Source organism: Erinaceus europaeus, chromosome 7 (genome assembly GCF_950295315.1).
Source record: "Erinaceus europaeus chromosome 7, mEriEur2.1, whole genome shotgun sequence".
NCBI classification, from domain to species: domain Eukaryota; kingdom Metazoa; phylum Chordata; class Mammalia; order Eulipotyphla; family Erinaceidae; genus Erinaceus; species Erinaceus europaeus.
The window spans coordinates 43,199,169-43,210,759 of record NC_080168.1 but is presented as its reverse complement, the minus strand read 5'-3'; the positions used below and the strand labels follow the sequence as shown (position 1 = coordinate 43,210,759).

At 44.2% G+C, this 11,591-nt stretch overlaps 1 protein-coding gene and 1 non-coding gene across 2 annotated transcripts; both read right to left on the bottom strand.

Annotated features, from left to right (window-relative positions):
- Positions 1 to 343: 343 nt before the first annotated feature.
- LOC132539655 (small nucleolar RNA SNORD29) lies at positions 344 to 410 on the bottom strand. Its single transcript, XR_009550986.1, has one exon. It is a non-coding gene; the product is annotated as a small nucleolar RNA SNORD29 (small nucleolar RNA).
- Positions 411 to 9,420: 9,010 nt separating this feature from the next.
- Positions 9,421 to 10,209, bottom strand: LOC103128218 (rRNA 2'-O-methyltransferase fibrillarin). Its single transcript, XM_007539083.3, is given in 3 exon segments — positions 9,421 to 9,582; positions 9,585 to 10,053; positions 10,055 to 10,209. Coding segments are annotated over 3 exon segments (645 nt in total). The 5' UTR covers positions 10,156 to 10,209; the 3' UTR covers positions 9,421 to 9,507.
- Between the last annotated feature and the right edge of the window lie 1,382 nt (positions 10,210 to 11,591).

Genomic DNA, 11,591 nt, shown 5'->3' with positions numbered 1-11,591 from the left:
TCACCACCTGCGAAGCGACCCTCCTGCAGGTGGAGAGCCGGGGGCTCAACCCAGGATCCTTCCGCTGGTCCTTGTGCTGTGCTACCACCTGACTCCCGGGTTTGGGGTTGCGTGTGTGTGTGTGTGTGTGTGTGTGTGTGTGTGTGTGTGTGTGTGTGTGTGTGTGTGTGTATACAAGGTGAGAGACACAGGTGGAAGAGAGAGAGACCACCCCTGCAGCAGTGCTGCACTGCTTGTGAAGTTTACCTCCTGCAGGTGTGCGCCGCCACCACCCCCGCAATAAGTCTGTTTTTGGTGGGTTTTTTTTTTTCTTACATAGAGTTCCTAACTCTTGTTCTCTTCAGTTTCTCAGGTGTTCATATCTTTTAATTGTGCAAGTCATAGTGAACAAGTTTGATTCATCACAGAAATAAATCAATTTTAAGCATTAAAATGCTCCCACTAGAGAGCCGGGTGGTAGCGCAGTGGGCTAAGGGCACACGGCGCAAAGCTCAAGGACCGGCATAGGGATCTGGGTTTGAGTCCCCGCCTCCCCACCTGCAGGGGGGTCGCTTCACAAGCAGTGAAGCAGGTCTGCAGGTGTCTATTTTTCTCTCCCCCTCTTTGTCTTCCCCTACCTCTCTCCATTTCTCTCTGTCCTATCCAACAACGACAACAATAATAACTACAACAATAAAACAACAAGGGCAACAAAAGGGAATAAATAAATAAATATTTTTTAAAGTCATGCCTAAACTACACATATAAAGAACCAAGTGGAAATTATAGAATTTAAAAAAATAGACTTGCCAAAACTAAGAAATATATGAACAAAACTAAAAGAGAAAACTAAAGAACAGGAAGGCAGGTGAGAAAACAATCAACAGAATAAAGCATGGGGGGGTCAGTCAGCACTGTGCATACTTTTACAGGCACGGGGGTAAAGCCCCTAACAACGTCTCCCTCTCCCTCTCCCTCTCCCTCTCCCTCTCCCTCTCCCTCTCCCTCTTCCTCTCTCTCTCTCTCTCTCTCTCTCTCTCTCTCTCTCTTCCTCTCTGTGGTCAATTCATAAACAGTGAAGCAGGTCTTCAGATATCTATCTTTCTCTTCCCCATATCTCTCAATTTCTCTCCATCCTATCCAATAAAATGGGGGGGGGAAAGTTATGCCTGAGGCTCCAAAGTCCCAGGTTCAATCCCTCGAACCACCATAAGCCAAAACTGAGCAGTGCTCTGGTTTAAAAGTAAAAAATAGGGAGTCCAGCGGTAGCGCTGCAGGTTAAGCACACTTGGCTCAAAGCGTAAGGACAGGTATAAGGATCCCTGTTCAAGCCCCCAGTTCCCCACCTGTAGGGGAGTTGCTTCACAGGCGGTGAAGCAGGTCTGCAGGTGTCTATCTTGCTCTTCCCCTCTCTGTCTTCCCCTCCTCTCTCCATTTCTCTCTGTCCTATCTAACAAGGACATCAATAACAACAACAATAATAACTACAACAACAATAAAAGACAAAGGCAACAAAAGGGAAAATAAATATAAAAATTTTAAATAATAATAATAAATTATTGGTTGATGTAGTGCACCAAAGTAAAAGACTTTGGGTTTGGGGGAGGGAGTACAGGTCCAAAAAGGATGACAGAGAACCTAGTGGGGATTGTCTTGTTATGTGGAAAACTGAGAAATGTTATGCATGTACAAACTATTGTATTTACTGTTGAACGTAAAACATTAATCCCTCAATAAAGAAGTAAAAATAAATAAATAAATAATAAAACCTTTAAAAATTATTAGTAATAAACCATTTAATAGAAGTTTACATGCCCCTCCACCCCATAACCTCCATGGTTCTCACAAAATCTTAGAGACCGCTTGGCTACTTTTTTTTTTTCCATCAGTTCTCTATCATTAGACATTCAGTCTGTTTATCAGAAAATAATAGAAAACTGAATATTTTTGTGTTTGCAGCTTTAAGGCCCTCCTTACACACTGTCAAAATGAAGCTTCCTGTTTCTCTTATCTTTCTCATGAATAAATAAATAAATTTTTTTTAAGTGGTCTGGGAGGTGGCACAGTGGATAAAGCATTGGACTCTCAAGCATGAGGTCCTGAGTTCAATCCCCAGCAGCACATGTACCAGAGAGATATATGAGTGATATCTGGTTCTTTCTCTCTCCTCCTATCTCATGAATAAATAAATAAAATATTTTTTAATGAAGCTTCCAAAAACACACACAAAAAAAATAGACAAAAAATGTTCTTACAATCTTGTTAATCATTATTAAATTCCTAATAAATTTTTAAAGCAAAAAAAAAAAAATGAAGCTTCCATCTGTGCTCCCAATAGTAATGAATGAAGTCTATACCAGGGTCGGGTGGTAGTGCATCCAGTTAAGTGCACATTGCACAAAGCACATGGACCTGCAAAAGCATCCAGGGTCAAGGCCCTGCTCCCCACCTGAGGGGGAAACTTCATGAGCAGCAGGTTTGCAGATGTCTATCTTTTTTTTTAAAAAAAATATTTTTATTTATTTATTGGATAGAGACAGAGGGAAATTGAGAGGGGAGAGGGAGAGAGAAACAGAGAGACACTTGCAGCCCTGCTTCACCACTCATGAAGCAGGTTGCCCTGAAGGTGGGGACCAGGGCTTGAACCCGAGTCTTTGCACATTGTAAGGTGTGCGCTTAACCAGATGTGCCACTGCCTGGGCTCTGCAGGTGTCTATCTTTCCCTCTCCCTTTCTACCTCCTCCCTCTCAATTTCTTGCTGTCCTGTTCAATAAAATGGAAAAAATGGCCAGTAGGGGCTGTAGATTTGTAGTGCTGGCATGGAGTCCCATTGAAGTAAAAAAAAAAAAGTCTGTACTCTCCAACAGTGATTTTTTTTTTTTTTTTAGCTTATCTTTATTGGATAGAGACAACCAGAAGTAGGAGAAGATAGAGAGGAAGAATGACAAAGAGACAACACTCTCAAAACTTTCACCCTACAGGTGGGGACTGGGGGCTCAAACCCAGGTCCTTGTGTGTTGTAACATGTACTCTCAACCAGGTGTGCCACCACCCTGTCCTAACAGTGATTTTTTTTTAAACTTTTTTTTTTGGTTGTTTTATGTATTTATTTCCTTTTGTTGCCCTTGCTGTTTAACAGTTGTTGTTGTTATTGATATTGTCATTATTAGATAGGACAGAGAGAAATGGAGAGAGGAGGGGAAGACAGAGAGGGGGAGAGAAAGATAGAGACCTGCAGACCTGCTTCATCGCCTGTGAAGCGACGCCCCTGCAGGTAGGAAGCTGGGGGCTCAAACCCAGATCCTTACCCTTGCGCTTTGCGCCACGTGTGCTTAACCCACTGCATTAGCACCTGACTCCCAGTGATTTTTTTTTTTACACCATTCTGTGCCTTTGTGAGCAAACCTATTTCTGGCTTCTCTTGGGAGCAACCAGAGTCCAAATGCTTATGGAAAATCCTGGGTGTTAATTTAAGGACAGAAAACAAATACAAGTAGAGCCAAAAAAAAAAAAAAAAAAAAGACACCACACACCAATCCAGTGTGAAACTTAATAATAACTCATCTAAGCATTTGGTGTCTCTTAGAATAGTAACTAATAGGACTTAACAAAGGCCTCTTTTTTTTAGATGTGAAACCATAGCCTAAAATTTTACAGTCTTATAAACCACCATTAATTGCACACACAAAAAGTGTGCCATTCCTGATATGCTCTGGCATAATAATAGTTCTAATTATCATTGTATTTTCTTTTAATCAAAAATATTTATTTATTAGTGAGAGAGAAAAAGAGAACCAGAGCATCACTCTGGCACATGCAAAGATGGGACTTAAACTCAGGACCTCATACTCCCTACTGCTTTATCCATTACACCAGCTCCAGGGTCACTGGTCTTTATTTTATTATATTTATTTTATTTTATTTTATTTTATTTTTTGCCTCCAGGCTTATCACTGGGGCTCAGTGGCTGCACTATGAATCCACTGCTTCTGGTGGCCATTTCTATTGAATTGAAAAGAGAGAAATTGAGAGGGGAGAAGACAGAGAGGCAGACAGAAAGATAGATACCTGACAACCTGTTTCATAGCTTGAAAGCCATCCCTAGCAGGTGGGGAAACTCAGAACTCAAACCGGGATGACTGATCAAATCATTGCACTTCATACTATGTGCGCTTAACCTGGTATACCACTGCCCAGCACCCTGATCATTATTTTAAAATATTGCATTCCGCAGGGCTGGTGGCACAATGGATAAAGAGTTGGACTCTCAAGCATAAGGTCCTAAGTTCAAGTCCTAGTATCACATATACCAGAGTAACCCTCGGGTTGTCTTTCACTATCTTTCTCTCACTAGTAAATAAATGTATTTTAAAAATAAATGCATTGGGCAGGGGTAGATAGCATAATGGCTATGCAAACTGACTCTCATGCCTGAGGCTCTAAAGTCCCAGGTTCAATCCCCTGTACCACCATAAGCCAAAGCTGAGCAGTGCACTGGTAATTAATTTTTAAAAAATGGATTTAGGCAGGGAGAGAGCATAATGGTTCAGCAAAAGACTTTTAGGCACAAAGCGCAAGGACCGGCATAAGGATCCTGGTTCTAGCCCTCAGCTCCCCGCCTTCAGGGGAGTCGCTTCACAAGCAGCAGGTCTACAGGTGTCTATCTTTCTCTGCCCCTCTCTGTCTTCCCCTCCTCTCTCCATTTCTCTCTGTCCTATCCAACAACAATGACACCAATAACAGCAACAACAATAATAACTACAACAACAATAAAAAAGACAACAAAAGGGAAATAAATAAATATTAAAAAAAAAACTTTCATGCCTGAGGCTCAGAGGCCCTAGGTTCAATTCCCAGCAACACCATAAGCCAAACTGAGCAGTCTTTCCTGTTCTCTCTTGCTCTCTCCTCTCTTTCTCTCTTTTTGATCTTACCCTCTCTCTCTCTCTCATTAAAATAAATAAATAAATATTTTTAAATTAATGAATTTACATATTTTTATTTATTTATTCCCTTTTGTTGCCCTTGTTTTATTGTTGTAGTTATTATTGATGTCGTCGTTGTTGGATAGGACAGAGAGAAATGGAGAGAGGAGGGGAAGACAGAGGGGGGAGAGATAGACACTGCAGACCTGCTTCACCGCCTGTGAAGTGACTCCCCTGCAGGTGAGGAGCCGGGGGCTCAAACCGGGATCCTTATGGCTGTCCTTGCGCTTTGCGCCACATGTGCTTAACCTGCTGCACTACCACCCAACTCCCAGATTTTTAATTTTTATTTATTTATTATTTTTGCCTTCATGATTATCGCTGGGGCTTGGTGCCTACACTACTAATCTACTGCTCCTGGCGGCCATCTTTTTTCCATTGTTGCTGCTGCTGCTGTTACTGTTGTTGTTGTTGCTGCTGCTGTTAGATAGGACAGAGAGAAATCGTGAGAGGAGGGGAAGACAGAGGGAGAGAGAAAGATACACACCTGCAGACCTGCTTATCCACTTGTGAAGCGACCCCCCCCACACACACACTCACAGGTGGGGAGCCAGGGCCTGGGACCCAGATCCTTGCATTGGTTCTTACGCTTCACACTACATGAACCTGTTGCATTACACTACATTAACCTGTTGCATTACTGCTAGGCCCCCGCATTTACAGATTTTTAAAACTTTCAAATATTTAATTAAAGTTTCCCAGGAAGTGGTGTAGTGAATAAGGTGTTGGATTTTCAAGTTCAGTTCCCAGAATCACAAATACCAGAGTGATGTTCTGGTTCTCTCTCCCTCTTTCTTTTTTTTACCAGAGCACTGCTCAGCTCTGGCTTATGGTGGTGCAGGGGACTGAACCTGGGACTTCAGAGCCTCAGGTGTGAGAGTGACTTTGCATAACCATTATGCTATCTACCCCCTCCCCCTCCCTCTTTCTCAATAAAAAAACCAAATGCATTAAAAGAGTCGGACGGTAATGACTAAACACATATTGTACAAAAGGCAAGGAAGAACCCACTCAAGGATTCGGGTTCCAGCCCCCAGCTCCCCACCTGCAGAGGGGGCATTTTCACAAGTATTGAAGCAGGCCTACAGGTGCCTTTCTCTCCCTCTCCCTCTCCCTCTCCCTCTCCCTCTCCCTCTCCCTCTCCCTCTCCCTTTCCTTCTCTCTTTCCCTCGTCTTTTTATTGGATAGAGACAGCCAGAAATCGAAAGGGAAGGGGGAGACAGAAAGACACCATCACCACTCACAAAGCTTTCCCCCTGCAGGTGGGGACTGGAATTTTGAATTCAGGTCCTTACACTTTGTAACATGTAGCTCAACCAGGTGCACCACCACCCAGCCCAGTGTCTATCTTTCTCTCTCCCCCTCTATCTACCCCTCCTCTCTTAATTTCTCTCTTTCCTATTCAATGAAATGGAAAAAATGGCTGCCAGGAGCAGTGGATTCATAGTGCTGACACTGAGCCCCAGGGATAACCCTAGAGGCAGAAAAATTAAATTATATATATATTAGGCAGGGGAGATAGCATAATGGTCATGCAAACAAGCTGTCATGCCTGAGCCTCCAAAAGTCCCAGATTCAATCTCCTGCACCAAGCCAGAGTTGAACAGTGCTCTGGTTAAAAAACAAAACCAAAAAAAATTTAAAATACCAACTAGAAGTCAGGGTCCAGGTGGTAGTACACCTGGTTGAGCACACATGTTACCATGCACAAGGACCCAGGTTCAAGCCTCCAACCCCACCTGCAGAAGGGCACTTCACGAGTGGAGTAGCAGTGCTACAGGTGTCTTTCTGTCTCCCTTTCTGTTTCCCCTTCCTTCTCAATTTCTCTCTGCCTCTAACCCAAATATTTTTTTTCCCTTCTTCACAGCCTGTGAAGTGACTCCTCTGCAGGTGGGGAGCCAGGAACTCAAACCAGGATCCTTACGCCAGTCCTTGCGCTTTGCGCCACCTGTGCTTAATCCGCTGCGCTACCACCTGACTCCCCCAAATAAATTTTATTTTATTTTATGTATTTATTCATGAGAGAGACAGGAGGAGAGAAAGAACCAGACATAGAGCAAAAAAAGTTTTTTTTAAAAAGCCTAGAGGTCATGGAGGTGAGTAAATGACTCAGCTTAGGGCTGGCTCTATCTGAGCAGTGTTCTGGTCTCCATCTCTCTCTCTCTCTCTCTCTCTCATCCCCCTCTCTCTCAATAACATGAGTAACTTTTATTTTTATTTATTTAAGTTAATTAATTCCTTTTTGTAACCAGAGCACTGTTCAGCTCTGGTTTATGGTGGTGCTGGGGATTAAACCTGGGGTCTGGGAGCCTCAGCCATTAGAGTCCTTGTTTGTTGGGTTTTTCAAAAAATATTTTATTAATTTATTTGTTTTCTTTTTTTGTTGCCCTTGTTGTTTTTATCATTGTTGTGGTTATTATTATTGTTGTTACTGATGTTGTTGTTGCCGGGTACGACAGAGAGAAATGGAGAAAGGAGGGGAAGACAAGAGATGGGAAGAGAAAGATAGACAACTGCAGACCTGCTTCACCACTTGTGAAGCGACTCCCCTGCAGGTGGGGAGCTGGGGCCTCAAACCGGGATCCTTACGCGGGTTCTCGTGATTTGTGCCATATGTGCTTAACCCACTGTGCTACAGCGCGACCCCATTTTTAAAAAATATTTATTTCCTTTTTGTTGCCCTTGTTTTTATTGTTGTTGTAGTTATTACTGTTGTTGATGTCGTTGTTGTTGGATAAGACAGAGAGAAATGGAGAGAAGAGAGGAAGACAGAGAAGGGGAGAGAATTTTTTTTTTTCCTGCTTCACAGCCTGTGAAGCGACTCCCCTGCAGGTGGGGAGCTGGGGGCTTGAACCGGAATCCTCACACTGATCCTTGCGTTTTGCGCCACCTGTGCTTAACCCACTGCGCTACCACCCGACTCCCTGTTTGTTGGTTTCTGCCTAACGTTTGTGCAAAAGATATTTCTCACCCATTATTATTATTATTTTACTTTAAGAATTCATTAATCGTGCTCTGGGAGGTGGCACAGTGGCTAAGGCACTAGACTCTCAAACATGAGGTCCTGAGTTCAATCCCCGGCAGCACATGTACCAGCATGATGTCTGGTTCTCTCTCTCTCTCCTATCTTTCTCATTAATAAATAAAAATTAAAAATCTTAAAAAAAAGAATTCATTAATAATTGGTTTTCGGTTCTGAGCTTCTGAAGTCACAGGTGTCCTTTGGAACGATGCTTCTGTGACTGGACTCAACATGAAAATGATGAAAACACTGCTATATGAACTTTCTCCACACAGAGTGACACCAGGGAAAAGACAGAACTCAGAATTCATCACAATCAAAACATGTTCTTGCCTAGAAGACTGAGTGACCAAACATCCCAAAGGTGTCTAAAATTCACTTACTTAGAAGATACTTACTGTGGTCAGGGAGGTGGCGCAGTGGCTAAGGAACTAGATTCTCAAGCATGAGGTCCTGAGTTCAATCCCCAGCAGCACATGTACCAGAGTGATATCTGCCTCCTTCTCTTTCTCTCCTCCTATCTTTCTCATTAATTGAATTTAAAAAATCTAAAAAGAAAAAGATACAGAGCTTATATGATGTTACTAACTTCCCTCCTACCACAGGATTAGGAAAAGGAGTTAAGGTTCTACAGAATTGTTATTTTTATTTTTTTTAGAGACAGAGAAGGTGGACATGCTAAGGGAGAGAATGAGAGAGACCACAGCAGCGATGCTTCCTTCAAAACAGTGGGCACTGGACTACTCATGGCAAGGCAGCTCACTATCTCCAGGTAAGCTATTTTGCCGGCCCCTTTACACAATTACTATTTCAGCTCATCTTTATCTATCTCTTCAGCCATTTCTATTTTAATTAATTCACTTCAATCTCCCAGAAATCCTAAAAAGTCCAGAGAGGAGATGAGATCTGTGCCTTAAGTGTTCTGGAATACCTTTCAGGGTGAACTTAACCAACACACACACACATACACACCTACCTGGATCCAGCCTTGCCTGAAGCAGGTTCTCCAGTTCATGTTTACACTGCCTTATAACAGTTATTTAGTCAAACATTAATCTAAACTTTGCTGTAAGGGAATTTTGCTGATGTAATGAAGGCCTCAAATCAATCACCCTTAAGATTGGGAGATGACAGGTCGACCTCATCGCCTGACCTCATTTCAGGCTGTCCAAGATTCTCTGGGTCTGTCCTAAGAGCAAAGAAGGATCCATGTTGTGAACTTCTTGTGGGCCCAAGACCATGGATGAGCTCTCTAGCTTTCTAGCTACTGAGACTGGCTCAGTCAGAAAGGAAACACCATGAGTCTACCAACCATGAGGAACTAAGCTTGCCAAAAAGAAAGTGTTTGGAAGCAGGTTGTCCAGTGAAGCCTCTGAGTTCAGTGTTCACCTGCCAGATAGTGAATGGGTGTGGTTAACAGTAACAAACACAATCTCTGAAAAATCTGGACGGCGCAGGGCTTCAGTTCTTCACCTTGGGCAGTGTCCTGTACACACCCACGACTATGGCGTGGTCCCTCTCCTAAGACTCTAGGGTCAGCTGCTCCTGAGGCTTCATGTTCTCCTGCTGCATCTTTTTCACTTCAGAGGCAAACACACAGCCTCACCTGAGGCTGTGGAATCGATGCAGTTGGTCTTAATGGAAATCATAACGTGCCCTCCATTGCGCAGGAAAGTGTGGGCATTCAGGGCTACAATCCAGGTCTGGTCTGGCTGGGCCACATCGGCAAAGATCATATCCACCATCGCAATCAACATGTGGTATTTGTGTGGATGCCGAGCATATTCAATGACAGAAATTATGTTGGTCCTCTTTTTGGCCAAGTTAATGAGGTCACAGCCAGAACGATGAGAAAACTCAACTGTATAGACCAGGCCATCCGGGCCTACAATGTCAGAAACGTGGGAGACGGTGGTGCCTGAGGCAGCTGGGAGGTAGAGCACCTTGGCTCCAGGCTTGATGTGGATATGGTCCACACCACCTACTATTGCTGCTTCCAACTTTGATCGGAAGGGGTTCCAGGCGCGGTACTCAGTTTTGTCTTCTTCTTCCTCAACGGAGACTCTTCTCCCCATAAACAGATTCCCCAGGAAACAGGTTCTTGGTGACCAGTGCATCTTCCTTTCCTCGGCAAGTGAAGACACCCTCGTGCCGATGGGGCTCCACCATCACATTCTTCCCGGAAGAGCTTCCTCTCTTTCTTCCCCGGCCACCACCACCACCACCACGACCCCGGCCTGTAACCCTCCGCCTCTGCCTCCACCTCCTCGACCCCTAAAGCCTAAAGCCTCTACCTCCGCCTCGACCCATGGCTCCCGACCCATGACCCCAGCCTCCGAAGCCCCCTCGGCCTCCTCCCTTGGCCGTCTAGATCACCAAAGCCTCCTCGACCACCGAAGCCGCCCCCTCAGGGGCTGAACCCTGGCTTCGTGGCTCCAGCCGAGCTGTGCCGCGTCAGGGACTACACGCGTCTTGTATGCTCCTTTTTATAACTTTTTTTTATTATCTTGATTTATTTATTGGATAGAGACAGTCAGAAATCAAGAGGGAAGGGGGAAATAGAGACAAAGAGAGACAGAGACACCTGCAGCACTGCTTCACCACTCGCAAAGCTTTCCTCCTGCACGTGGGGACTGGAAGTTTGAACCTGAGTCCTTGTGCTTTGTAACATGTGCACTCAACCAGGTGTGCTACCACTTGACCTCTTGTAACTTTTTCTTTCCATTTTCACCCCAGGCAGACTTTTTTTTCAGATAGAGATGAGATTGGGGGGGGGGGGCATGTGTGTGTGTGCAAGGATCCCAGTTGGAGCCCCCAGCTTCCCACCTGCAGGGGGGTCGCTTCACAAGCAATGAAGCAGGTCTACAGGTGTCTCTCTGTCTCCCTCCCTCTCTACCTTCCAGTCTCCTCTCAATTTCTCTCTGTTCTATCCAATTAAATGAGAAAAAAAGGCCACCAGGAGTAGTGGATTCTCAGTGCAACCACAGAGCCCCATCGATAACCGTGGAGGCAGAGAGAGATGGAGAAAGAGAGAGAGTCACCAAAGCGCAGAAGCTTCCCCCAATTCTGTAGGGGCAGGCTGGAACTTAAGTTGCACATATGGCAAAGCAAGTGCACTATCCAGGGGACCTATTGACCAGGCCCCCTTCTGTTTGTAACTTCAGCTCAGCTCCGGTTCCCATCTTTGGATTCAAAATATTCCTAACACAGAACTACACCCATAAGGCCTGTGAAATAGCTCATTTGGATAGTGCAGTGGCTTGTTATGTACACAACCTGGGTTCCAGTCCAGCCCCCACTGCACTGGAGGAATTTTTTGTTTTATGATCTCTCTCTCTCTCTTTCTCAAAAGGAAAAAGGATTTTTTTTTTTGAAAAAAGAAAAAGAATAAAGGAAAAACAAAAGAAAAAGAACTACACTTGTATTATCTCATTCGTACCTCATAATAACCTTATGAGGTCATATCTTCCTTTTTTTTTTTTTACCAGAGCACTGCTCAGCTCAGGCTTATGGGGGGAGGGGTGTGGGGGACCAGGGATTGAACCTGGGACTTTGGAGCCTGAAGCACAAGAGTCTCTTTGTATAACCATTATTCTATCTACCCC